Below are 26,137 nucleotides of genomic sequence, written 5' to 3'. Positions count from 1 at the left end.
TAGGCAGAAGGCATCGGACACAGGCACACACAGTTTAGGGCTTTATTTGCAGGCGCACCCACACTAAAGGCACCTGCAGAGTGGACGGGACTGCCGGGCTCGGGGACCTGCGGGGCGGCGGGGCAGGACCGGCCCCCGGTCCCGCCAGTGGTCCCTAGCAGGTGGCGTAAGCGTTGGCCCTCTCCCGGATCTCCTGCAACAGCCCGGTGACCTGCTGCTCCAAAGCCTGCAGTCGTGTCACCTTTGCTGCCATTGTCCGTTCATTGGCCCCAAAGCGCTGCTCCAGGTCTGCGGGATGAGCAACATGGTCACAGTGCAGCCTCCCACCATGTCCTGTATCACCCTTGGCACAGCCGGTGGGATGGGCCTAGGGAGATACAGGGAGATGTACGGGGAGGTGGCAGGAAATATACCCCACCATGTGCTCCTTCTCACCTTCCAGCTTCCTCTTGCTGTTGCTGGCCTTATCCAGGAGGTCTTGGGCCTCTGCCATCAGCTGCGACACACGCTGCAGGACCCCACCAGACACCCTGTCCAGCGTGCCCACCCGGTTCTTCAGCACCACATAACGCTGTGTTACCTGTGCGAGGTCCTGGCAGCACAAGGGCGTGGTGAGACTGAGCACCTGCAGCACCCAGTACCTGCTTGGTGCCATGCATTACCAGGCAGGGATAGAGCTCACCTGGCTAAGCGTCCCCGAGGTGGTGGTGGCACGCTGTGCCCCATCCTTGGCTTGCTGGGCCATGTGGCGAGCATCCCTGCTGTGTTCCTGCAGGGTGGTGATGCGCTGTGCCAGTTCCCGCAGCCGCCTCTGCGCCTGCGACTCCTTCCTGTCCAGCACCTGCAGCCTGCGCTCCGCCTGGCAGGTATGGACACACCGGCTGCAGCAGGCAACGCAACCACCATGCCCATGGTGCCAGCCCCACTGCCCTGGCCCCTGCCCAATGCCAGCCACATTTCCCCAGTGCCAGCCTCCCTACCCATAATGTGCCCAAGGCATCAGTCTTGCTCTCCACAGCACTGCTCCCATTACTCCCAGTGGTACCAGCTCCACTCCCCAAGCCCGTGCTCCTCACCTCCCTGGCTCTGTTCTCAGCCACCTGGATGGCATCCCTGGCACTCTGCAGGGTGCTCCCTGCTGTCATCGCCTGTGTCCGTGCCACCTCCAGTGCCTGCTGTGTCCCCACCAGCTCATCCCTTACGCCTTCTGCTCGCTCCCTGCAGCAGCACAGGCAGCTCCAGCCCCTGCCACTGCAGGGGGACTGACCCTATCCCCTGCCTGCCCCAGCATGCCCCCACCACTTGCCTGGCCTCCTGTCCCTGTGCCAGCAGATCCCGTGCCACAGCCAGCCCCTCCGCGGTGCTGTTGAGAACTGCGTCCACCCCCTCTAGCTGGCTGATGCTCTCCCGCATCTCCCACAGCAGCTCCTGGATCTGTCCAGGGCTGCTGGGCAGGGAGATGTTCAGCACCTGACGGGCCACCAGCTCGATGCTGGCTGGGTCAGCTCCCTCTTCTGCGGGGACAGGAGAGCAGGGTGGGCTCAGGATGGGCTCGTTGAGTCCTGCCATGCCCATGTGCCCACCTGGGGTTGTCACTACCTGCCAGGAAGGCCTTGATTCGGCGGATGAAGTCCCGGAGCTGGGCCGTCGCCTTCTCTGCATGGCTGCGGGCAGCCTGAGAGCGCCCCAGCGCCTCCTCTGCCCTGCTGCGTGCCCCCCGTGCCAGCTCCTGCACCTCCTGCATCTGAGGGGCACCTGGCTGAGCAGGGGGCATAGGGCAGCCCCGGGAGGGGGCATTTGGGTGAGCAGGGGCTACAAGGGGGCAAGATGTGAGCCTGCAAAGGAGCATGCAAGGGGGGTGCAAGGGGACAGAAGGTACAGCAGTGGCCCAAGGGGGCACACACACAACTGGCACAAGGGGCATCTCTGAATGGGTGTAAGAGACACATACAGAGCTAACATACTTGGGGGCTTGGAAAGGGCAAAAACAGGACATAGAAGGGGGTCATGCAAAGTGGCATGGAAAGGGCACAAACAGGACATGCAAAGGGAATACAAGAGGATCCCAGAAAGTGCTATGGAGCAACCAACCGCTCCTACCTTCTGTGCCACAACACCCAGCTGTCCTAATGCCACCTCCAGCTGCTGTGAGGCATTATGGGCACTGCTCAGGGCTCGAGCTGAGATAGGCAGTGCCCCTGCACACCCAGTGCCGCCGCAGTGCCTCATCCCTGCACTGTCTCGGCACAAGGCGCCTCCACAAGACGCGTGCTTGCAGCTCTGGTCTCCAGGTGCCCCACAAATCTGTGATGATGCCAGTGGTGGAAATGGCAGCTCAACATCACATGGCAGGTGATGCCCGCGCCACTTCTGCCAGTCCTGCTCTCACCTTCTCGTTAACCCTGGCAATGCTGAGTCCCACCACCTGTTTTTGTGTCTCCCGCAAGGATTTCCGGGCTGCGGCTGTGCCACGGCGGAAAATATCACCCCGCTGCTGCAGTGCCCGCTCAGTTGTCCGCTGCATCATCCGCGCGTTACTTAGCTCGCCAGCTGTGCCATTGGCCACCACCTCTGCCTGCCGCGAGGCCTCCACCGATGCCAGGATGCTGCGGTAAGACTCTGCGGGTGCGGGTGTCAGGGCTTGGCCAGGATGGCTGCCACCAAACCCAAACCTTGCTGGTTGCTCTTACCGCTGAATCCGGCAGCTGCTACAGTGCCGAGGAGGATTTGGAGGTCGGAGGTGGTTTGGTTGAGACGTCCCAGCTCGCGTCTCAGCTCAGCTAGCCGGTCATGGTGCTGCATATCTGCCTGTGCCAGCTGGTCGAGATGTTGCTCCAACTCTTGGAGGTGCTTCCAGAAATTGTCCAGCTCCATCCTTTGGGAAGGGAGGATAGCTTCAAACTTTTGGGTGGGGACAATAAGGGGGTCTCTCCACCCCAGCTCTACATGCACACTTGCCTGGTGCCATCCAGCTGCCTGGGCAGTCCATCGAGGAGGGGACTACCAGGGCTGTCTCCCTCTCCCATCAGCTGTTCCACGTGCCCCAGAGCCTCCTCCAGCTCTCGCAGGCGACGGGGGCTGAGTGGGAGTGCAGATCCCCCCTCCCTCAGTGCCTGCACCTGTGCCCCAAGGCGCTGGAGCCCTTCCCGCAGGCTGCCCACGGCCAGGTCCCAGTGCCCGAAGCAAGGGTGGCAGGGTGAGCAGTGGGGGAAGGGCTCCTGGTAGCCCCGCTGGCAGCGGTCACAGCGCAGCCCCCCGAATCCCAGCCGGCACCGGCACTGTCCGTTGTCCTGCTCGCACTGCGGGCTCTCAGCACCCAGCGGCTCACACTCACAGGCTGCAGAGACAGTTGGCGGTGTGTCCCAGCCTTCCCATGGAGCCCCATACCCCCACACTGCCACCGTGTCCCAGCATCCCACCATATTCCCCTGTGTCTCCAGAATCCATTCTATCCCCAGCATCTTCTATTGTCCCCATGGTTCCACCAAGTACTCTGGGTCCTCTGAGTTCTGCATGTCCCCAGAGACATTCCATGGTGCGACTGATGTCCTCAGCGTTCCACCATGTCCCCAGCATCCCACTGTTTCCCCAAGGTCCACCACACCCACAGTGTTCCACCACATTCCCAAGATCTCCCGAATGCCCTGTGTCCCCAGGGTCCCACTGTCTCCTTAGTGTCCCATGTTCAGAGACTCCCATGTCCCCAGGGCCCCCATTTCCCTAGAGTCTCACCATGCACCCAGAGTCCTCCCCATATCCCCTGTCCCCAGAGCCCCTGCTCCCCCAGTCCCTGGGGTGTGTTCCCACCTCTGCACTCCTGCTCGGGGTCTCCCCAGTGGTGCTCCTGGCACTGGGAACAGACACGACCCCCGAAGCCAGGCCGGCACTGGCACTGCCCTGTCACCTGCAGCGACAGTGCCATGCTCACTGTGCAGCTCACTGGGCCCCAGGAGGGCAGTGGAACCATACCAGGGTGTCAGGGGACTCACTGTGTCACAGGCAGGGTGCAGGGCGTGTGTGGGGTGGCAGCCACAGGGCTCACAGCCCCTTGCCCCCCCCAGGCTCCAGAAGTGGGGTGCGCAGCGATCACAGCTCTTGCCCACGACGTTGGGGCGGCAGGCACAGGCTCCTGTGCCACGGTCACAATCGCAGGTGCCATCGGTGCAGTGGGAGGCCAGTGTACCCCGTGGGTCACAGCCACAGCCTGCAGGAGGGTGGGTGCCCACGTGGGGCTCAGCCCATACCTGTTGCCCAGGCAGTGTGCTGCTGGACCCAGCACCCCAAATCTGCCTGACCCCAGTGCCCCCCAGTCTGCCTAACCTCAAATCCCTGCACAGCCCCAACACCCCTGATCTCAACACCCCCACCACCCCCGATTCCCTGTCCCCTGCCCAGGCACAGCCCCATACCCCTTCTAACACCCCCAAATCTCTCCTGGCCCTGAACCCTAGCCCTGCAACACCTCAAAATTCTCCCTGACCCAACCCAAATCACCCTACACCCAACCACAGCCCCACGCCTCATCCCTGCCTTGAGCCCTTGCATCACTTCCATCCCCCCATCCCAAACCCCGTGCAGCCCCAGCCCCGCAGACCCCCCTGCCCCGCTCACGCCGGCAGCTGCGCTGCAGGGCACTGCCGTAGTAGCCCGGCTGACACTGGGCGCAGCGTGGCCCGGCGGTGTGGTACAGGCAGCGCAGGCACTGTCCCGTGCGGGGGTCGCAGCCCTCCGGGTCGCTGGCGTCGATGTTGTTGTTGCACTGGCAGGGCCGGCACTCCCCCCCCTCCATCTCCGGAGCCCCGAAGTAACCAGGGGAGCAGCGGTCACAGCGGGGCCCTGCAGAGAGGGGGGCTATCGGTGCTGGGGTCCTGCAGCCCCAGCGCAGGGGGTCCCTGCTGCCCTGTGCCCACTCTGCCCCTCACCCGCGTATCCAGGGGCGCAGAGGCAGATGATGTGGTGTGTCTCATCGTCCGCATGGCAGGAATTCCCGTGGTAATGCCGTGTGCCAGGGTAGCCGGGGCAGGGGCAGGGCCGGCACTGCTGTCCTGAGCCCAGCACAGGGTTCCCATAGTAACCATCCTGGCACCTGAAAGGATGAGGGGGCACCCAATGGGTCCCTCCCATCCATCATATAACATTCCACCATCCCATCCCATCCCATCCCATCCCATCCCATCCCATCCCATCCCATCCCATCCCATCCCACACCATGCCATCCCATCCCATTATATCTATCCCATCATATCTACGCAGCCCACCTCAACCCATCCCACCATTCCAACATATCCAATACCATCATATCTCATCCTGTCCTACTCTGTTGTATCAACCCCATTCTACGCCACACCACACCACGCCACACCACACCACACACCACACCACACCACACCACACCACACCACACCACACCACACCATACCACAGCATGCCATGCCACACCATCCCCTCCTCCTGGACCTGGCTCACCTCTCACAATGCCGCCCGCTCGTGTGGTCGTGGCAGCGCAGGCAGGTGCCCGTCCGGGGGTCGCACTCCTTGGCGTGTCCGTTGCACTGGCAGGGCCGGCAGGCAGGGAAGCCCCAGTGGCCGGGCTGGCACTGGTCACACTGCCGGCCCACGGTGCCGGGCTGGCACCGGCACTGCCCACTCACTTTGTCACACAGCTGGGACACGGAGCCCTCGGGGGAGCAGGTGCAGGCTGCAGGGCAGCACATCTCAGTCAGGCACATGGGTGCAGGGACACAGGGATGGACAGACAGACAGACAGACCAGCACCCAGAACATGCTCACTCCATGGGCTGTGGTACAGAAGGGCTCATGTGGACACATAGGCCCACAAGAACATGGGTGGACAGACAGATGAGAGAATGCAGAACAGCACAATGCTCACAGGGAGCTCATGTGGATGGATGGATGGATGGATGGATGGATGGATGGATGGATGGATGGATGGATAACTGTGACTGAACCCATTGGCTGCAGGACAGCAGGGCTGAGATGACACATGCACAGACAGATGCACAGACAGACAAGTGAACAGGGCAATGACAGATAGACAGGAGAGACAGCAATTCCTGGCAGACAAAGATCCCACTACTCACGGCTGCATCCCAGGGGCCCAAAGCCGTAGCTGCCTGGGGCACAGTGGTCACAGCGTCGGCCAATGACGTGGGGCTTGCACTCACACTGCCCGCCTTGCACCTGGCACTCGCTGCTGCGGGAGCCCTGTGGGTCGCACTGGCAGGCTGCGAGAGCAGGACCAGCATGGGGCCAGGGCTGCCTTGTCTGTACCTGCCCACGCCCTGCCCACACCCTGCCGCTGCCCTCCTGCCCACCATGCCATGGGCATGGGCATATCCTGACCCACTGCCCCAGGCAGGGCTCCACCCCGGCCCACTTGTGGTTCCCACCCCTGCAGGCTCCCCACTCACGCAGTGCCCCGCCGTGCATCAGGGCTGAGACGCTGCAGACCAGGCGGGCACAGGCCTCGGCCAGGGGATGAGGGGGGGCCATGCGAAACACCTCCAGGCACTGGTACCGCTCCAGCTCCTCCTGGCGTGCTGCTGCCTCTGCCCCGTGGAACCCTGGCAATTCTGACACCCGTGGCAGGAGCACCAACTGGGGGAAGGGAAGAGGTGATGGGGCTGGGGGGCATAGCTAGCCTCCACTCTGGGACCTACCACTATGCTGGATCCATGTGCTCCAGTCCCAATACTGATGGGGTCAACTACCCCAGCTCCATCAACAGCCCCAGCTCCATGGACATCCCCAGCTCCATTGATATTCCCATATAAATTACCATCCCCAGAAACTTCCTTATCCCCTTCTACACTGACATCCTTAAGCCAACCCCAACTCTATCTAAATCCCCAGTCTCATTGATATCCCCTTCCCCTTCAACATCCAGTTTCCCATTCCCATCCTCATCTCGCCTCATCTCCATCCTATCTCATCTCACCTCATCCCCATCCCAACCCCATTCATCCCCAGAGGGGGGTCTCTTCCCACTCCAGCCTCTGGTTCCCTGTCCCTGCCCATGATCCCACCAGTGCCAAGCCTCAGGCACAAGGTGCAGTGGGACCCCCTCACCGAGTCAATGAGGATGAAGGCGCCAGGGTGGCGCTGGGTGACACCAGCCCGCTGAAGCCGCATGGTCACCTCATAAGGGGTGCTGGGCTCGAAGCAGAAGGGCCGGGACAGCAGCACGTACCTGTGCAGAGTCAGGTGTTGCACGGGCACAGCAGGGCCATGGAGACAGCAAAAGGATAGCAGCAGGTCCCAACCACCTCCCTTGCTCCCATCCCCAGCCCGCCCCAGCCCATCCCATTGCACCTCTGGCTGTGGGGCAGACTCTCACGGTACATCTGCTCGGAGGGCAGCAGGTTCCCACAGCGAGAGCTGGTGGGCAGCACCCGGGAGCTGACACTGACCACGGCCTCCCAGTCCTCGGCTGACTGTGGTGACAGCAAGGCAGGGTCAGGGCTGTGCTGTGCCATACACGCAGTGGCCATGGCTGTGGCCGTGCTTACCTCGGGCTCATAGCGCAGCAGCAGCTCGTAGTCCATGGGGTAGGGCACGTTGTCCACGCGGAAGGTCAGGCCAGCCCCGTCCCGCACCCGGGCGAACCCCAAGCCTGTCCACGTCACCATGCGCCCGGCACTGTCCCGCACCACCTCCTCCACGTCCAGCTGGGCAGGGAACCGGCACAGTTTGGCCTTGGCTCTATCCCCAGCCCTGCAGTGCCTCACTGTGCGCTCTCCTACCAGCCCAGGGCTCACCTTGGGGGGCTGCTGGCGGCTGCGGCGCGAGGGGACAGGGGGCTGGGGAGCACGGAGGGGGCTGTGCTGGTGCCGTGAGCGTCCCTTCCGCCCCGGCGGCTCCTTGGTGTCATAGTCCAGGCAGTCCTGGGGCACCTCCACCCGAATGGCACCCTGCAGGGATGGGGTCAGGGGATGGTGGCAATGCACAGGGACAGATGTGCACAAGGATAGCCATGAACAGGGCATGGTAACAACCACATGCAGGATAGGGTGACAGCCATGCATAGTGCACAGCGGCAGCTATGCATGGAGCATGGTGCACAGTCACAGACATGCACAAGCACAGTGATCCCCAAGGAGACTCACCGGGAGCTGAGGGTGGCTGTGGCCATGGCCAGTGGCCTGCTCGGCCTCATAGGTGTAGTAGTCGAGGGGGGCACAGAAGAAGCCGGGTTGTACCTGGTCACACTGCCGCCCCATGATGTGGGGACGGCAGGGACATGCCCCATCCTCCATGGAGCACCTGGGGGTGACCATCCTGTCCTTTTATCTGTCCTTTTGTCTCTTTGTGTCTTCATCCATCCCTACTTCCATCTCTGTCCCCATCCCTCCATCTCTGGAGATAGAGATCCCTCTCTTTCTCCCTCCAACCCAGCCCCCATATTTCCCCAGCCTTGTCCCCATCCCTCCCTCCCCCCATGTGTGACTCCCAGCCCTGTGCCCACTCTCGCCCCCACCCTGCCCCTCCAGGTGCTGTGCTGTGTCCCACCGGTTGTTGTAGGCTCCCCCGAAGTCGCAAGCGCAGGGCCGGCAGCCCCCCAAGTCGTAGCTCAGACCCCAGAACTCGGGCTGCAGTGAGGAGGGAACATGTAAGGCAGCCCTGGGGGTTGCCATGGGGTTGGGGACAGTCAGTCCCACAGGCATGGTGTGGGGCAGGCTGGGGCACTCACCACACATTGGCTGCAGGAGCGCCCAGCCACAAAGCGTTTGCAGTAGCAGTCCCCACTGATGGGGTCACACGGGGAGCTGCCTGCCACCGTACCCCGCGGGTCACACCTGCATGCTGCCCCCACACATGCACATGTGAGGGGGTGCCAGTGGGACTGCAGCCCACATGCTTCATGGCCCTCCTTCCCCATCCCATATCTATCCATCTTCATCCCTTCCATTCCCATCCCTCCATCACCATCCCTCCATCCCTTCCCATACAACTATGCCTCATCCCTACATCCTACATCTTTCCATCTCTGTCCCTCTATCCCAGATCTTTCCATCCTCCTCCTTCCATCACCAGACCTCTACTTCCATCCCTCCATCTTCATCCATCCCATCCCCATTCCTCCATCAACATCCCTTCGTTCCCCATCCCTCCAATTTCATCCCTTCATCCCTATCCCTCCCTCATCCCCCCATCCCCATCCCTTCTCCCATGCCATCCCTGGCTCCCAGCTCACGCTGACAGCCCTGTGGGTCGCCATGGCTGAGGCCGTAGGCGCCGTGCTGGCAGCGGTCACAGCGGGGACCGGCCACGTTCTCCTTGCAGCGGCACTGCCCCGCAATCATGCCCAGCGCCACGTCCGTGTGCCCATCGCAGGCACCTCCATCCAGCGAGCCTGCCGGGTCACAATCACATGCTGCCAAGAGAGAGGAGCACCAGGAGCTGTGAGACTGGGGCAGTCGGCACCAGGAGCCATAGGGCTGGGACAAGCTGTGGGGCTGGGGTCCCAGGACACTCACGGGCACAGGCAGTGGGGGACCGGATGTCGGAGCGAGGGTGCCGGTAGTAGAAGGGCTTGCAGAGGTGGCAGTGGCGGCCCATGGTGTTGTGCTGGCAGTCATCACACACAGCCCCACTGGTGTTCCCCGTGGCCAGGAACACAGCCATGTCAAAGTGGCACCGCCGTGAGTGCTCATTGCAGTCACAGCCTGCAGGGACAGCACCACGGCATGGCATGTGGCACCACAGCCCACACCCCAAGGGCCAAACCTCCCCTGCCCGGGCTCTCCTTGCTATGACATGCAGTGCCACAATCCCAAACCTCCCCAAAGTACATCCTGCAGCACCCCAAAACCCTTTGGCACAGCACAGCCCGACAGCCCTGGCACTCACGGCGACAGGCGTTGGTGCTGGAGCCCTCGGCCGGGCGCCAGGGCAGGTCGTGGTAGAAATCCTCGCAGCGCTCGCAGTTCAGCCCCTGCGTGTGGTGCTCACAGACACAGCGCCCGTGGACCTGGAGGGGGGCACCCAGCTCAGCGTGGCTGCCAGGTCCCATGGGGCACCATGCCATGCTGGTGGGTGTGTGTGCCTCACCATGCCGGGGACAGAGGGTGTTGGGGCACCCGGTGCTGGGGCACAGTGGGCAGCGTGGCCGTGGCAGAAGCAGCTCCCACGCAGCACCAGTTCATCCACAGCATAGTAGTACTTGTGCAGCACCTCCCGCCGTGAGTCCAGCAGGTTGTCCCCCAGCGTGTGCAGCTTGGTGAGGTTCACCCGCAGGTTGGTGACACGAAGCAGGTCTGGGGGAGTGTCACTGTTAGCACATGCCCTGACACCAGCCAGCCCTGCATCCCCCACAGGCCCGGCAGCATACCCTGGATGTCTGGGCTGTAGGGATCTGCTACGGGGATGGAGGGATCCAACACCTTGAAGATGACCTGTGAGAAGGAAGGAAAGGGTGATCCCATTCCACCCAGACCCCTGGCCCTGCTCTGCACTACCCTATCCCCACGCACCTCCCCATGGCTGGATGGCTCGATCTCAGAGTAGCGCTGGTCACATAGCACCTCATCCACAAGCCCCTGGGGGTGGCTGGGGATTCCAGGGAAGAGCTTGGAGCAGTTGTAGGCGAAGTAGCGGTACACCTTCCAGGTGCGCCCAAAGTCGGCTGAGCGCTCCACCAGCATGGCCGCAGGGCGGAAGGTCTGCAGGACATCCAGATGGGATGGGGGCCAGACCCACAGCCCCTCCAGATCCATCCTGTCCCATACCATTCCATCCCATCCCAGGCATCCATGTGCCAGGACCCACTTTAAACTTCATGATGAGGTGGGTGAAGTGGAACTCGCCCTCCAGGTCCAGGCGGATGCTGACATGCTCCACACCTGGGAGACAGAGAGAGACAGAGATGGCTGAGACTGGGAATGACCCCCATGGCCATTCAGTCCCACAGCACATGCATATGGGGCAACCCCACTGCCACCCTGACCTCACCATTCTCGGACTGCCACCAGGTCCGTTGGCCACGGGGGCTGCTCAGGTAAATGACATTCTCGATGCGGTGGCTCTCAGGCAGGGACGGGTCACGTGAGTCACAGGTGAAACATTTCTCTGAGTCCTGTGCCAGGGAGTGGCACCATCAGGGATGGGTGACTGGAGGCTGCACCAGTGCCTGGCTCTGTGGGTCTATGCCAGAGCTGTTCTGGGGCTGGGTGGGCTCACCTGGAGGTGGCTGACGATGCAGTACTCCTGGGGTCCATCCAGCCCACAGGTGGAGGTGGCACTCAGGCGGGTGGCTCGCCCCACCAGCAGGTTCCCAGTAGCTGGGTAGCAGCTGCCACGGGCACAGCCGTGGCTCAGGTCAGGCTCCTGCCATCCCCCTGCCACCAGTTCCCTGACTGCAGAGAGCATGAGGGCACAGGCTGGGGGCTGCGCTGGGCTGCCTGGGCACCCCCTGCTCCCCCATGCACCCACCCCACCCTCAGCTGTCCCATCCCATCCCATCCCTGCATCCCGACCCACTGATGCAGCATGAAGCTCCGTGATCCGGAAAGGTGCTGGCAGCAGCGCCGCAGCCTCGTGACCAGGGGCAGAGAGCAGGGTGAGTGGGGGCTGGGCTGCCCGTGCTCCTGGGGGCCTGGACAGCCCCAGGGTGCTGAGAAGTGCCGCAGGGAGTCAGGAGCCAGGTCAGGCGCTTGCTAATCCCGACAGGGCTTAGTGCAGCCTGGATTCCCCGCTGGATTTTGTGGCAGTCAGGCTACGGGCACTGCCAGGCAGGGAGCATCACCACTGCCACCACCTCTGCTGCCCAGCTGACCTCCACCCACACTGGGGTCCCTGAACCACCACAGCTCCCAGCACTGTGGGTATGCAGGGTGCCCCCACAGCCAATGCTTACCCAGGAGGAAAGCAAGCACCAAGAGGTCCATGGGCAACCACAGGATCTGCCTGGTGGAACAGGGAGATGGCACTGTGCTAGGGTGCAGGGTATGGCATGCGGTGCAGGGCGGCTGGTGCCTGTCCTCTCCTGGCTCTAGCACGACTGTGCAGTCCAGGATGCACCCGGCACAATGGCATGATGGTGCTTTCCGGGAGCGGTTGAGTCTGAAAGTCCTCTGGGACGACATGCAGTGTCCACCTGAGCAGCTCTGGGGGACTGTCACACACACATCCAGGCACACAGCCATGCTCTGCCCCACCAGAATTGGCACGAACTGTCCCATGCCCCATCCTGCCTGGCTCAGAATGGATCTATCCTTTTGAGAGTCATTAGTGTCCCTGGGGGGGTACCAGCACCGGGCCAGGGCCAGCTTGGGAGGGGAGCCAGGAACGCTGGAGCCGGCTGGGCAAGGGCGTCCCTGACTCTGGCCAGGGTCCCACTGTTAAATTTAAGTTGGAGCTGTCTTTTGTGTTTCCTTCTCCCCCGGTACTTCCCGCTCCCAGCCTCACAAGTGCTGGATCAAAGCCTGGTCTCGGCTCTGCCCAAACACATCTCTCCTGTCCCCCGCACGGAGCCAGCCCAGGGCAAGGGGGCTCGGGGCGGCGGGGGAAGCCGCGACTCCGCTCTGGCACCCGCCCCGCTCGAAGCCATGCCAGGGCGATAGACAAGGTGGGGCAGAGCCACGTGCTGGCACGAGGGTCCCCGAGCCCCGCGAGCCCCCTGTACCTGGCGTCCTGCGGCGTCCGGCGGGACCAAGGCCAGGGGCGAGGGCGGCGTGGGACCCGCCGACCCTGGGCTGGGCGCGCAGAAATGAGCTGGGGCAAGGGCAGCGATGGGATGGCGGCTGGTGGCCCCCCTTCCCCGTGTGCGATTCTTATTCAAATGGGCTGCCCGCTGAAAGGGACGGCGGTCTCCAGGCTACGGGAATGTCACTGCCGATTCCTTCTGCCTGGAGGCCCCCGCCGCCCGCCCGCCCGCGGAGGCCAGGCCGGCCGGGCGTCGGCAGCCCGGGCACGCCCCGGCCCCCGGGCGGCACGGTGGGCCCCGCCGGCGAACAAAAGGGCGCCTGGTGGGCTGGCGAGCCAGAGGCACCGCGTTCCCCGGGCTGCCGGCACGGCGCGGCAGGAACGTGCCTGCCGCCGCTGGCAGTGAGGCGCGGGGGGCTGCACGGCGGGATGGGTGCCTGATGCTCCAGGAACCGGCGGGGGCGGCTGCACAGGGCTCACTGCATCATTCTTCGCCTCAGCTGGGGATGGCCCATAGGCACCTGCATGGCTCTGCTGCAGGGGTGGGGCCGTGCGGGGCATCAGCTCTACCATGGACTCACCCGGGCACGGCGACGATGCTGCCGGATGGGCACGTCCCTCCCAAGAAACCTGTCCCTCCCCACTGCTACAGCTCCCTGGGCAAAGTCCGGCACACGTCAGCCACAGGAAACGCATGGCAAGGGTGGGGGTACCCAACCTGTCACTGCAAAGGACCCCACAGCTCCTTCCTTGTGTGCTGCCTCATGCCAGTTGCCAGCTCCCAGCCCGTGCCATGGGGCTGTGCCGTGTGCCAAGGGCTGTGCCACACCCCAGAGCTGTGCCGTGCCCAGGGTCTCCCCTGCGGTGCACCGGCTCCTACCTGTGCCCGTGGAAGCCTGGGGTGCTGGGCAGGTGGCCGGTGGCCCGGGTGGGCTGCGGGGTCGGAGGCCCGCTGGGCTCGGGCTGGGCTCAGCTGCTGTTCCTGGAGGAGGGCGGCCAGTGCCTGTCTCCTCCTCCGGCAGCCGTGCCAGGCGAGGGGAGGGACCTGCCCGCACCGAGCTTTCGCCAAGGTGAGGCAGAGGAAGGTACACGCTGGTGGTGGCCCACGTGTGACACAGCAGTGTCCCGTGCCTAGGCTGGCTGGGAGAAGGCACAGCATTCCCGAAGGGCTGCTGTGCCCGGTTGTGCAGCACGTGGGGCTGCTGAGACAGGCAGCCTGGCTGGGACTCGCCCCGCACTGCATGGGCCCGTCTCTCAGGACACATCTCTAACAGCAGTACCAGAAGCCCTGCACTGCACTACCGCGGTACCCGTGCCAGATGGATCCTGTTCACACCCAGTGCTGGCACTGTGGACAACACCATGCCCCACTCACCCTGTGCTGGTCGGTGCTGTCTAGGATCCTCTGGACTGGCTGGGCTGGGTGCTGAGCCCACAGCCCTGGAGCCCTGCAAGGAGCACGGCTGTGCACCAGGGCTGGGCTCCACAGAGACCTCGGTGTCACGCAGAGATAGTGCCTTTTATTAGCCAAGGCCGAGGGCAAAGGAAGAAAGAGCAGCCGTGTGCTCTCCATGCCAAGGCCACGCTCTGGCCACCCGCCGCCAAGCAAGGTCATGGGCAGACAAAGAAGCAGCTCTGGGCCACAGGGATGCCAAAACCCACGTCCCTGGGGACACCCTGAGACAGCCAGGCACCTCAGCAGGACAAGAGATGCTGTGCACAGTGCACTATCAGCTGCCCATAGCCATGCAAGGCACTTGGAAAGGCCAGGCTGTGTCCGGAAAGGGTCCAGCAGTGCAGGCTGGTGGTCAGATACCACTACCACCTTCTGAGCTGGGAGAGCTGGCAGGAGATGAGCAGACAAAGAGCCATTAGCACTGGCCAGCCTGTCTATGTCAAGGGATCTTGCCAAGCAAACCTTATCTGCTCTGAGGAGAACCAAAAAGCCCAATAAAGTTAACTGTAACAGGATCCCTGGCCTTGCAAAGTTAGGTAAAAGTGGGAGGGAGGGATTCTCAGTGGGATGTGAAGGACAAGAGAGGTATCCCACCCCGCATCCAGGCACCTCCCTGAAGGCTGCTCTGATTTCCCATGCCAAGCTGCAATCCCTTCCTCTGCCCCAGAGCTGAACGCGTGGGGGTGGCCCAAGTCTGCCCGGGGAGATGGCCTGCCCGAGGTCTGCCAGCAGCTCTGCCCTCCATCACCAGCGTCTCAGCACTGCCGAGCATCCCCTGCTTCCTCGGGTGCCCACAGCCTCGCCTCCCCAGCACCTTTCAGCAGCGATCAGGGCACTCTTGCAGCAGCAGAGGCCTTCCCCCCCTGCCCCCCCATCCTCAGCAGAGCCCCTGAGCTCCGGGGGTAGCCTCTCATGCCTGGCCAGCCCTGCTTGGACCGACTTCCGTGCACGCAGCAGGCAGCCAACACTTTCCCGAACATCCTTAATGAGCAGAGAATTACTTAACCACTTCCCTTCCCGAGGAATGAGCTCCAGCACGGCAGCAGAGCTGCTGTCTGCCCGGGGCCATGGTCCCACCAACATTAGTGCTGGGTCAGTGCACTGACGGCCCTGCAGCACAAACCGGATCCAGATTGCAAACCGTGGAACAATGGTGCTTCTGTTGAATTAGCTGGGCAGAGGGTCCCCGCGGCAGAGTGGGTTGATTCAGAGAGAAGCCAGAGGGTGGGCAGGCAGGCTGAGGCTGGCAGAGCACCTGCCAGCACAGTGCCATCCTGCAGGTTTCTAGGAAATAACCAGGAACGCAGATTTATCCCAGTTCGGCACCAGTGACGTATATCTGGGGTATTTCCCACACCAAACCAGGCACTCCTTAATGGAGTTTGAGTAATGCCAAACTTCCCTGGAGAACAGGGGAGAAGAGCTGGGGGTCTGATCTGCAGCTGAGTGTGCCCCATGCACCATACAGCAGCTGGGCACACGGGAGACACCATTCCATGGAGCTGACACGGGGCTGGGAGCAGGAGCCCAGGGAGAAGCAGTCTGTCATAGCCCAAAGAAAACACAGACACATTGGGTGGTTCTGAGCACCATTTTACTGAAGGGCTGGACACCTGCTAGAACTTCATAACAAAAAGTTCACTTCATTTAAGAAAAAAGACAGTCTTTTTTTGTCCCATTCCCTTCCAAAGAGCGGAATAATACTAATGCTGTCTTTTCACTAAGCAATGCCATTCCAAAATATACAACATTGAGTGTGGAACAGCCCAGCTTCATATTAACATTAAATATTATTAGAACTTCAGAAACATTCTACACAAACAAATGAAACGGTAAAAAGTTCACTCAAGAACAAGATGGTCATTTGTAAAATCATGATACAAAGTTTGTTACTCGCCCTCCTGCGGGTTGCAGTTGCTGCTCCCCAGCTGTTGCTTGGGATGCCCAAACACCAGGAATGCCACAGCGGAGCCCGTGGCGCTGGTCTCAGCCGGAGCTGGTCGGTCGCGCTGTGGCGTGGGGATGGCTCTCATGGAGATGCTGGCTGGCAGAGAGTGGCACAAGTGGCCGGGCAGTGCCCACCCAGAGCCCCTGTGTCACTCAGAGCAGCTGCCGTGCCTCTGCTCAGGAAATGCTACTCCTCAGGAGTACTGCACCAGGGCATGGGAGGAGGGAGGGCATCTTATGGTGCCTTCCCTGCCATGAACAAACACTGACACTCCCAACCCAAGCCTGGGCAGTGGGGTGGAGCAGGGGCAGGAGGGGAGGTATTTCTGAGGGTAGCTTTGCAGCACCTTCTCTTTTAGAACAGCACCATGTGCCTGTGTCTGTGGGAGTCACCAGACACTCACAGGGGCTGCCTGTAGCCACAGGAACACAGAACAGAAAGGGCTAATTAAGACAATAAGGAGAGTCACAGACGATAATAAGGCCTTTAAGGGACTCTCTGGGGAAGCTATTTCGGAGGCCACATGAGCAGTGCCAGACTGTGAGACAGATGAAGGATGGAAATGAAGGGCTGGGGGGGTGCCTGCTCCAAAAGGACTCACATTCACCTGCAGCACCAGTGTCTGTGTACTGCTGCCAGGCAGGGTAGGGGAAGTTCTGTGGCCAGGCAGGGATGGAGGGAAGACAGTGACAGTGGAAAGCCACAGCCTTGGCTCCTCTGTTTGCACATCTCCTGCAGCAGACACAGAAGCAGCAGGCTGCTGGCTGTCCAGGTGCTGCTGGCATCTTTAGCTTTCCCTACTCCCAGCTTCTCGCTTTTTCACCAGCCTTCCTTAGTGTTCCTAAGCAAAGGGAGGGGTCTGGCCTCAGCACCATGGCTTTGGAGGCAGCTGCTGGCCAACCTCCAAGTTCCAGCAGTGTCACACCTACAGACAAGCTTCATTCCACACTCAGAGATGACCTGGTGACAAAGGCTAGCCTGTTATGTCTTCTGGGACAAGAATCCTCTGAGGCACCTGGCACCTTCCTAACAGCAGCCAGCTCTAGGCAGAACAGGCTGCAAAGAGAGGGAAACCCTAGCATGGTGCTGTCTAGCAGAGTCCAGAATGTCAGGGCTCAGGAGCATCCTGCCCTGCTGTGCTCTCCACAGCTTGTGCCAGCCCACCCAGCTGGCAAAGCTGAGGGCTGCAGCATTGTCAGGAAGGTGCCAGATATCCCAAAACTGCTGTCCTCTCCGTGGGCCACCTCAGCTCCTGGAAGGCCATCCCCATCTGAGCACAGGAGCAAAGAGGCAAGTGGCCTTTTGAACACTGGAAAAGAAACTGTCACTTTCACACAAACCAACCAGCCTGGATGAGCAGCTGGTGCTTCACAGCTCAGCATTGACCCTGCCATCCATGGCCAAAAAAAGGATCCTCCTACTGAAACTTGCCTTCCTGCCTGGGAAGCTGCCCAGCTCGAGTCACACTGCCCAGCTGGAGCTGAGAGACAAATCTGCTCTCCATAACCAGGGATCCCTTGAGCCATGGCCAAAAGCCCAGCTTCTAGACAGGGCAGGGAACTTGAATCCAAAGGAGAAGAACTGCTGGGCTGGCTGAACCCTCCACATGCTGGCAAGTTCTGCCCATGAACACAGCACAAGTCACAATTACAATGGCACAAACTCTGTGCTCAATTCCAAAACCCAGAGCCTCCCAGCCCCTCTTGCCACAGCTGGAGCTGGGGTGGAGAAATGCTCCTGGTGTACCAGGGGGCCTGGAGGACTATGGCTGCAAACCACAGACAGGACTGTGGAGCAGGACCACAGAGCCACATGTGCAGCATCACCCATCTGTGCTGTCCTGCTGCTGATTCCCCTGCCATGTTCTTAGCTGGCAACTGGCTGAACTCCATGCAAGGCAGCACCAGGCAGTGGTGGGGGGGGGAAATCTCAGCCCACTAACCCCAGCCCTGTTAGTAAACTGGTCTAGGAGCTGCCCAGTGAGGTGAGCACTCCAGGGTGCACACCTCCCCCACACACTGAAATACCACTCCTGGGCTGCCAAGCAGGAGTAACAAAATAATCCCTTCTTATTCTGCAAAAAAAGGGCTTAAGGAATTCTGTACAAGGATTGCTACAGCAGCTGGCTTATAAGGGATGCAAATATTTTAGAAGCAGCAGCAGCAACACGCTACATGGCTTGCAGGGAAGAGGGAAGAGGCTGAGGAGAAACTTCTACAACCATAAGCAGTGGGAGATGGTGAAATCTGATCACAGTGGACATGAGCTTCAGAACATTTCTACCAATTAACATTGTGATTTCAACTGGTTTCTGATGTCAGCTTCCCCTTCAGCTGCCTGCTGGACAAACTACTCTCCCCATGGACCTTGCCAACAGACATCTGAAGCATGCAGGAAGCTCAAGGACCTTGTCTGGTGGAGGGGAAGCACAAACTGCTTCTTGGCAGCTGAATAAAAGGAGAAATTATTTCCAAAAAATCAGTTGGAAGAACAGCCCTTTGACCGCTAGCCGAATCGTTTCTAGAAGTGACAGTGGCACAAATCCATGCGTTAAAAGCATTCCTAAGAGAGTCTCCAAAGCTCTCAGCTGTCACAGTGCCCACAAAAACATAGGCCAGGTTAGGCACTTGGATGAATTCAAAGTGACTAATACAGAAACAGGTCTGAACAAGGTGCATACCACATGCTCAGCAGAGACCACAGGGCTCCGGGCAATGCATTTCTATGGGCCCTGCCAGTTACTGTTGCACAGATCCCTGGAAGTGTTACTCAGCTGCCACAGAATAACACAGGATGGGAAGGACCTGTGGAGGAGACATCTGGTTAGATCAGGTCTTAGGTAGCTCTGGTTTGATCAAACCCTTCATCTTCCCTAAACAGCAAAGAGCAACATCCGCACAGAGCCCCTCTGTAGCCTCAAGCACATCAGGGTTACATGCCCAGGACACCAGGAGCATCCACACCTGGGCAGGAGTCAAAGCACGGTGGAGTCAACCCACGCCAGGCTGAGGCACCTGCTCTGCCAGTACTGGCTGGTGGGCAGCAGTTGCTGGCATTGACACAGAGGCTGTAAAGCCCCTCTATAACAACCTGCAACCCTTCCAGCCAAGTTCCCAAAGCACCTGCAAGAGGAAGAAGAGACAACAGGAGGGCAAAGAATGGAGGTCCAGCACTGCCCTGTCGCCCAGGGCCCTGTGGTCTGTTAGAGATGTGCAGGAGAGCTGACAGAGATGGGACTGGTGATGAGCAAGTCCCTGAGCACACAGCTATGGAGTGCTCACTTCCCTGGCAGCAGTCTCAGTGACACAGAGGTGTTTCCAAAGCTCCTCTCTCCCTGTGGAGCAGAACACCTTTTGCTGGTGGCCTGGGAAGGACACAAGGCAAACTGTCATCACCAAGCACGCACAGAACTCAGCTCAGTGCTGGGAAACGCACGGCAGCACTAAGGCTGGATGCTGTGCTGGATCTGTTAAGCGACAATACAAGTCAAGTCCTTGACTGGCAGAGACCCACGCTGTGAAAGACAAGAGGTGATAGAAAAGAGTGAAGAGGCAGGCAGCAGTACAGCTGAGAGAAGACACACAGCGATGAGGAGGGATGTGGCCTGGTAAGTTTGCCTCAGGTGCTCAGCCTCCCACTCAGGCTGGAGGAAAAGCGGCTTCGACCTGGATTCAGCCTTGTTGATGCACGTTGTTTTTCCCAGCGGAGGCCAAGTGCTCAGCTGGGACGCCTGTGCTGCATAAGGAGACTCCAAAGACAGCTCTCAGTGCCCTTATAAGGGTCTGGGAACAGGGGAAGCTGCTGAGCAGCCTGACAGCAATACCACAGGCAGGAGTTCAGAGCCCTCCTCAGAAAACAGCCCAAAAGAGAAACACCAGTGCAGAACTTCGAGACCTGGCATTTGAGAGCGTGGGAATGAGAAAGGTCTGAAGGAGTGGGAACAAAAGGAACAAAGCAATTTTTGGCCAGTTGACAGTGATGGAGAGCCCCTGTTCATCCAGCACCAGGTCAGAACAGGGAACTCTCTGCCAGGGCATTTTAAAACACAGAAGCAGAAAAAAATATTTCCTCCTCCTCGGCAGCCAAGCAGCAGCATTTGCAGGTCAGTCTCAAACACTGCAAGTTATGATCTCTGACAGCAACTCAGAACCCAAGTGTGGGGTTCAAGGCTTGCAATCATTCCCTGAATCGTAAAATCACAGAAGGGTTTGGCCTGGAAGGGATCTTGAAGATCATTTTGTTACAACCAACTGCCACGGGCAGGGACACTTTACCATAGACCAGGTTGCTTAGTGAAAGTGAACTTCCACCCTGCTCTGTGTGGGTAAGAGGAGACCCCAGATGCACCTCAGAACACTCAACTTCCCTGCCTTCTCACCCTGTCATGAACCTCCTCTCTTCTCTCCATACCGCAGTCTTCCTTTCTGTGCTGGGGATCAGACACTGACCCCATTTATAAACCACTGAAATCCAGCCAGGTGCTTGAGGGGCGGGGCTTAAATATAAGGATCTGGGACTTCTCTGGGGAGCTCATCCCTTCAGCCAATGCCCACAGAAATTACTAGGTCAGACAACTGGTATTTTGAGCTGGTGAAAGAATGAGTGGCTTACACCACTGCCGCAGACATCTGAGCATACAGCAATATACAGAGCCAGGCTCATACTCAACCCAATTCCTCTTCCTTTCCCCAGGACACCAGGTTGTCCCTTCCAGGTAACAACAGCAGTACTAACTGCTCCAGAGAGGTGTTTCTCCTGGGATTAGCAGATCCCTCCCTGTGGAGTGCAGAGAGCAAAGAGCCTTGTTCCGATCCAACAGTGTGCCCCTGGTGCAGGGAGGTGACAGCAGCCATCTGCAGCAGTTCTGCAGTGCCTCCTAGGGATGGCAGAGCCTGCACGCCTTCCACAGACCTCTCACACCTGCCACACACCTTCTCACAACATCCCTGATGGCATAGCAAGGCTGTCACCCACCCCATGATGCCCATCTCCCCTCCTACTGCTTCATCCCCACAAACCACAGAAAGTGACTCTCTATGTTTAAGTGCTGGCATATGTCCTCCCAAATTTTTCTACTTTTCTGCTTTAACTCAGGCTCAAGTATCCCACTGAGCTCTGGGACTGTCAGGATGTAGCTAATGCATTCAAACACAGCATGTGTCTCTGTTGTGGTTTAACTCCAGCCAAAACCAACAGCCTTCTCTACCAGCACCTGGAATCTGCTCCTGGAACACCCAGCAACAGCAAAGCAGTTACATGGAGGGCAGGACACTACACAGTTCATGCAAACAATTCCAGCCCTTTGGCTCTAACAGTCACAGTTCATGATCCATAGCTGCACATGGGGTATAGGAGAGCTGAGTAATGCTGAGTGCTGAGGAAGAATCCTCTTCGGAGGCAAATCCCTACCATGTGTTTAAAACTTCTGCTACCCACAAAGGGAGGAGGTGCCTAAAGATGTCAGATAGACTTGCAGCCCTGTGACACTCCCACACTGTTATGCAGAGGTAATACCAAAAACAGGATTAAAACTACCAGCTGGTAATTCTCCAAATTGTTTGGCATTGACAAGTGGCTACACTGCTGCTGCCTCTGAGCTGCTCAAGGGAGCCCAGGACACACTGTCACAACACTGAACCACAAAGGAATTCTGGCACCTTCCAACAAAAGGCTAGCTGAAGGGAAGGAGGAACAAAAGCTCTCAAACCCAATCCCAAAGGGATGGAGGAAGCACATCTTCCCACAGTTCCTGTGCCATATGCACATATATGGATATATAGATATGCAGATAATAAAGTTATAAAATTTGATCAAAATAAAACCAGTAAATGTACAGCTTGAAAAAGAGCAATATCACAGTGCATCAATGTCATGAGAAAGTCCTGTGTTCTCCTCTGCACAAGAACACAGCCTGCCACGTTCAGGGGAGCATGGTGAGAATTGAGCTCTCCGGCCTGCTCAGCTCAATGCTGGCCAGAGTCACCATCCCACACTCCCAAACAGGCGTTTGGATTTCTGCAGCCAGTTCTGCACAGCAGTGGCAGACAGGCAGGAACAGCACAAGATGGGCTGCTCTGTCTTCAGGTTAGTGGGCATATTGGCACCAGAGACACAGAGTCACTGTGTCTAAACCTCTATGTGCTCTGGTGCCAGGCTTGTATTTATTTACTTACAAAAAAAAGTGACAAAGTGAAGAAATTCAGGGGACACTATGAGAGTGGGACAAGGGCTGAATTTGGATCACAGGGGACAGGTTGACCCTAAGAATCTTCTGTGCTCTCCTCCTCACTTCATCATCAGAGGAAGAGTTGCCCACCTTGATGGTCCGGAATTTCAGCAGGTTCAAAGTGCTCTGCGCTTGTTGAGTTTTCTTTCGGACAGGAATGGTATTTGCTTTTTTCCTCTGTGGTGCTTCTTTTGCCTCTGTAGCTTTTCTCTTCTTCTGCCCAGTGCTCTCCTGGTACGTGCTGCTGTTCTTCCACTCTGTTTTTCGCACCAGAACTTCCTTATCTTTGATTTTCAGGGTCTTGGGCTGTGGTGCTGTGGCGCAGTCCTGGGATGAGCTGCCTGCGACTCTCCCATTGAGAACTCCAGAGGCTTTGCAGGCATTGCTCTCCTGCAGCACTCCACCCTTTGGTCCCTTCAGAAGCTTTAAAGCACAGGTGGCAGAATCAGGTGCTTTCTTAACTGAACGCTTGTACCCCTTGCCTTCAGCTACTTTAGTGCTCTTGCCTGAAGAAAACTGCCTTGGTGGACTTGAAGTCTTGAGGCGTTTAAGGTCTGAGGGAGAGATTCCAAGACGTCCCCGCGTGTACTTGGACTCCAAACAGGACGTTGCAGTTTTCAGTGGCACCAGGGCTTCCAGAACCACTGATAGTCTCATAGCTGGATACACATCAGGATACATGCTTGTAGGGAAGCCCACTGTCGCTGCTTTGGATGTGCCAGATCCTGTCCGCTTCAAGGAGCTCAAGAGGAGATTTGTGGAATCCCCTTTGGAGACTTGTTGACTGGAGACTTTCAAAGAGCTCACTGGAATGCTCGTGGGCAAAGGGGCCACTTTTGCCACCGAGTTCCTGGCTGGACTCCGGGTGGGCTCAGTGGTGCTGGCACAGTTGCGCTGTGTGTTTTCTTCCGTCTGACTCGGTGTGACTGCCGTGCACGAGCTGTACCCGTACACATCCTTACTCCTCAGAATCGTGGGCTGGTAGCCCTCCTCCTTCAGGCCTTGGATGAAGGCCACCAGCTGGGTCTCTGTGTCCGAGAGGTCCTTGGACATCGGGTTGAAGACTCGGAGGGCTTCCTCCAGCACTTTCTGTCCTGCAGAGGAAATTCTTGACCAGGAATGGACAGCTTTTTCTTCCTCATTGTTCACTGCAATATTCATGGCATTAGGCAAGCAGGTGCTTCAAAAAGGTCCAAATTACTGGAAAAACAACCCTTGACACCTCAAAAGGAGAAAGAAGACAGTTAGCTTACAGCAACTGAAATTATCCGAGTTTTTAATATGGGACCTGAAACCATTAAGCCCAGGAGTGGCTGGTTGCAAACACTGGATCAAATTCTGGGCTCAACCCAACATAGAAGCATCTTCAAGAAAAACCTGTAACTCATCTCTGAAATAAAACTAAAACATCTCTCACAAAAATATCCTCCAACCTAAACAAAGATTTCCAGAAATCCCATCCAATCCACCCCAAGATGAAGGACTCCAATGATTAACTCAGCAAAATCTGCAGCTCCTTCCAGTCTGAGTTTGACCCACCCCAGCTTTGGATAACCAGATCTCATTTTCCCAGGGAAAAACTGAACCCTCATTGAACCCTTTCCCTGTGTACACACTGCAACCAGCACCACTGAGCTATCTCAACACTAAGAAAAGCCTAAGCACTTAAACTGCATCCCAGCACCACATTCAATTTCTCAGCTTCTTAACCGATGCTGCTTAAATATTGATTCTTGCCAAAGCTGCAGCTTCCTCCTGGAGACCTGGCAGCAGGCATGGAGGCTGTTCCAGTTGTGCTTCACTGATGCTGAATGCTGTGGCAAGGCAGCACTGCTCCTTGCTGTTCTCTTGTTTGAGCAACGGTCCACAACTTGCTGTCACAGCAAACTGGTGTTGATCCAAGGACACTTGCTGCCAAGTGAGGAGGAAGCAGGAAATTCAAGCAGGGCGGTATGAAGGAAACACACATCACCAGGGCCAAGTGTACAAAGGCCTGAGGGACAACACTGGGATCACACTCAGGGCACTGTGCAGCTGCCTGCCTGGCATAAAAGCATCAATTATTGCTTTCAATAAAAAATAGGCACTAAAGGGCAATCCGGGCAGGACTTGAAGGGCAGTCCTTAAGAGAACTCTGATCCTGGTGGCCTCACAGCTCCACAGCTGTATGCTAGACCAACAAGGCATAAAATCTTTAGCTTTATTGATACCTCTCAAAATAATAATGAATATTCAGTTAAAAACCCTGATCAGGGAAATGCAGGAGGTGTCAGAGACAGTTTTGGAGAGGGCAGTGCACAGGCAAGAAAGCTGTGATGGAGAAGCTAACTCCTGAGCAGCCAGAACAAGGAACTACTCATGTCCCATGCTCCCCCCAGAACTCTGGTCTCAGCACAGCACAGGAGCAGAGCCCGTGCTGCCGCCAGCTGCACAAGCAGGGAAGAGACACAAGCCAAGAGCAGCCACAGAAGGAACAGCACAGGTCAGTGGGGGAGTAAGAACCTCCACATGACAGACTAATCTCAGTCAAGTGCTCTGCAGACGTCATGGCCAAAGAGGGATTTGGAGGAGGATAATGCAGTTGTTCAGAGGCAGGCGGGGGATCTCCCACGAAGGAGGGGAGGCAGGCAGGGAAGTGATCCCACAGAGCCCCAGCCAGCGTCACCAGCCAGCAGTGAGAGTCACCACCTCCGAAGTGACCAAGCAGCGCCAGGCACAGGAAAGCCAGAGAGGGTGTAATATTAATTTTGATGTGGTGAGGCAGAGACCAACGAAGAAGCACAAGTAACAATGTGCTCAACAGGCTGCAAAAGGGATCATCTTCAGGCTGCAGCAAGCCCAGGAGCAGCTGGGATATCTGAATGGGTGTTCTGGCTGTGACATTTCATGGGAACAGGACTTTCCAACGTCCAGCCGCTTGGTCCTGTTTGGTGCAGCGCCAGCTGTGTTGGAGGAAAGCCGGCCACGAGCAGACGCACTCCCGGACAGTCTGTCCTCCCGACAGCAGGGTCCCTCACCTGGCACACTGCTGTGGGGCCGGGGGGCTGCGGGGACACAGCATCCCGGCAGGGTGCAAGCACAGCGCCGGTCGAGGCCCGGCTGTCCGAGCACGGAAAGGGCTCTCCCGGTGCACCGCAGGGGAAGCGGCTGCCGGCAGGGCCGGGACGCGGGGCTGGGGCAGCCTGCAGAGCTGGCGGCCGGCGCGCAGCGCCAAGCAGGGCTCGTCGGGCCCGCCAGGTCCTCGCTCAGCCTCTCCGTTCGGCCCGCCCGCGGCGCCCCTTCCCGAGCGCCCGTCCCTCTCCCCCGCTGCACCCTCCGCACGGCTCGGCCCGCCGGCCGCAGGGACCCCGCTCCGTGCGGGCTGCGGGGGTGATCGGTGCAGACAGCGGGCGCGGCACCCGCGCCCGGCCCGCGCCGGCTCCCGGGACCGGGGGGGCGGGGGCCGGGGCGGGGCCCTCAGCGCCGCGGCTCCGCCTCCAGCGCCCCGAGGCCGCCTCGGCGGGCGGCTCGGCAGCGCCCTCGCCCGGGAGCCGGCGCGGGGCCCGGGCCCGCCGGCCCCAACCTACCGGCTGCCGCCAGACCCGCGCCCGCCGCTGCGCCGCGCCCGCCGCTCCAACATGGCCGCCCGCGGGGCGCCGGAAGCGGCCCCGCTTCCGCTTCCTGTCCCGCTCCGCGGGCAGCGGCCGCGCCGCAGTCACGGAGCGCGTTCGGTCACGCCCCGGTACCGCCCCTCCCGCCCCCGCCCCGCCGTGACCACGGCAACGGCGGCGAGGGCCGTCCCCGGGCCGGCAGGGGGCGCCGCTGGCGGAAGCGGCGCGGGCGGAAGCGGCGCCGTCACCAGGTA

At 59.3% G+C, this 26,137-nt stretch overlaps 2 protein-coding genes across 3 annotated transcripts; both read right to left on the bottom strand.

Annotated features, from left to right (window-relative positions):
- Positions 1-28: 28 nt before the first annotated feature.
- Positions 29-13,822, bottom strand: LOC110470675 (laminin subunit beta-1-like). Its single transcript, XM_077786138.1, is given in 36 exon segments — positions 29-288; positions 436-592; positions 683-859; positions 1,077-1,214; positions 1,303-1,514; positions 1,600-1,744; positions 2,101-2,304; positions 2,390-2,619; positions 2,691-2,875; positions 2,959-3,337; positions 3,808-3,904; positions 3,990-4,204; positions 4,612-4,836; positions 4,923-5,086; positions 5,467-5,698; positions 6,102-6,245; positions 6,432-6,618; positions 7,090-7,210; positions 7,333-7,454; positions 7,530-7,688; positions 7,779-7,931; positions 8,127-8,283; positions 8,530-8,609; positions 8,711-8,823; positions 9,215-9,394; positions 9,498-9,686; positions 9,871-9,991; positions 10,072-10,277; positions 10,352-10,415; positions 10,494-10,682; positions 10,789-10,862; positions 10,972-11,095; positions 11,200-11,375; positions 11,876-11,925; positions 13,544-13,627; positions 13,629-13,822. Coding segments are annotated over 36 exon segments (5,781 nt in total). The 3' UTR covers positions 29-154.
- Positions 13,823-15,696: 1,874 nt separating this feature from the next.
- On the bottom strand, positions 15,697-25,940 carry CCDC71 (coiled-coil domain containing 71). 2 transcript variants are annotated; one of them, XM_021531287.2, is made up of 2 exons: positions 25,860-25,940; positions 15,697-23,515 (listed from the first exon to the last, which is right to left on the bottom strand). In XM_021531287.2, the coding sequence occupies exon 2, from the start codon at positions 23,452-23,454 to the stop codon at positions 22,267-22,269; it is 1,188 nt and encodes a 395-aa protein (XP_021386962.2). In that variant the 5' UTR covers positions 23,455-23,515; positions 25,860-25,940; the 3' UTR covers positions 15,697-22,266. The 2 variants fall into 2 exon arrangements, with proteins under 2 accessions (XP_021386962.2, XP_021386970.2); XM_021531295.3 differs by lacking the exon at positions 25,860-25,940 and adding an exon at positions 25,311-25,612.
- Between the last annotated feature and the right edge of the window lie 197 nt (positions 25,941-26,137).

Source organism: Lonchura striata, chromosome 12 (assembly GCF_046129695.1).
Source record: "Lonchura striata isolate bLonStr1 chromosome 12, bLonStr1.mat, whole genome shotgun sequence".
In the NCBI taxonomy this organism is placed as follows: domain Eukaryota; kingdom Metazoa; phylum Chordata; class Aves; order Passeriformes; family Estrildidae; genus Lonchura; species Lonchura striata.
The sequence above is the reverse complement of the archived record's forward strand: the minus strand, read 5'-3'. Positions and strand labels throughout refer to the sequence as shown.

What these genes read in the sequence shown, in the direction of transcription:
- CCDC71 (XM_021531287.2), bottom strand. Translation starts at nt 23,454, where the DNA reads ATGAATATTGCAGTGAACAATGAGGAAGAAAAAGCTGTCCATTCCTGG.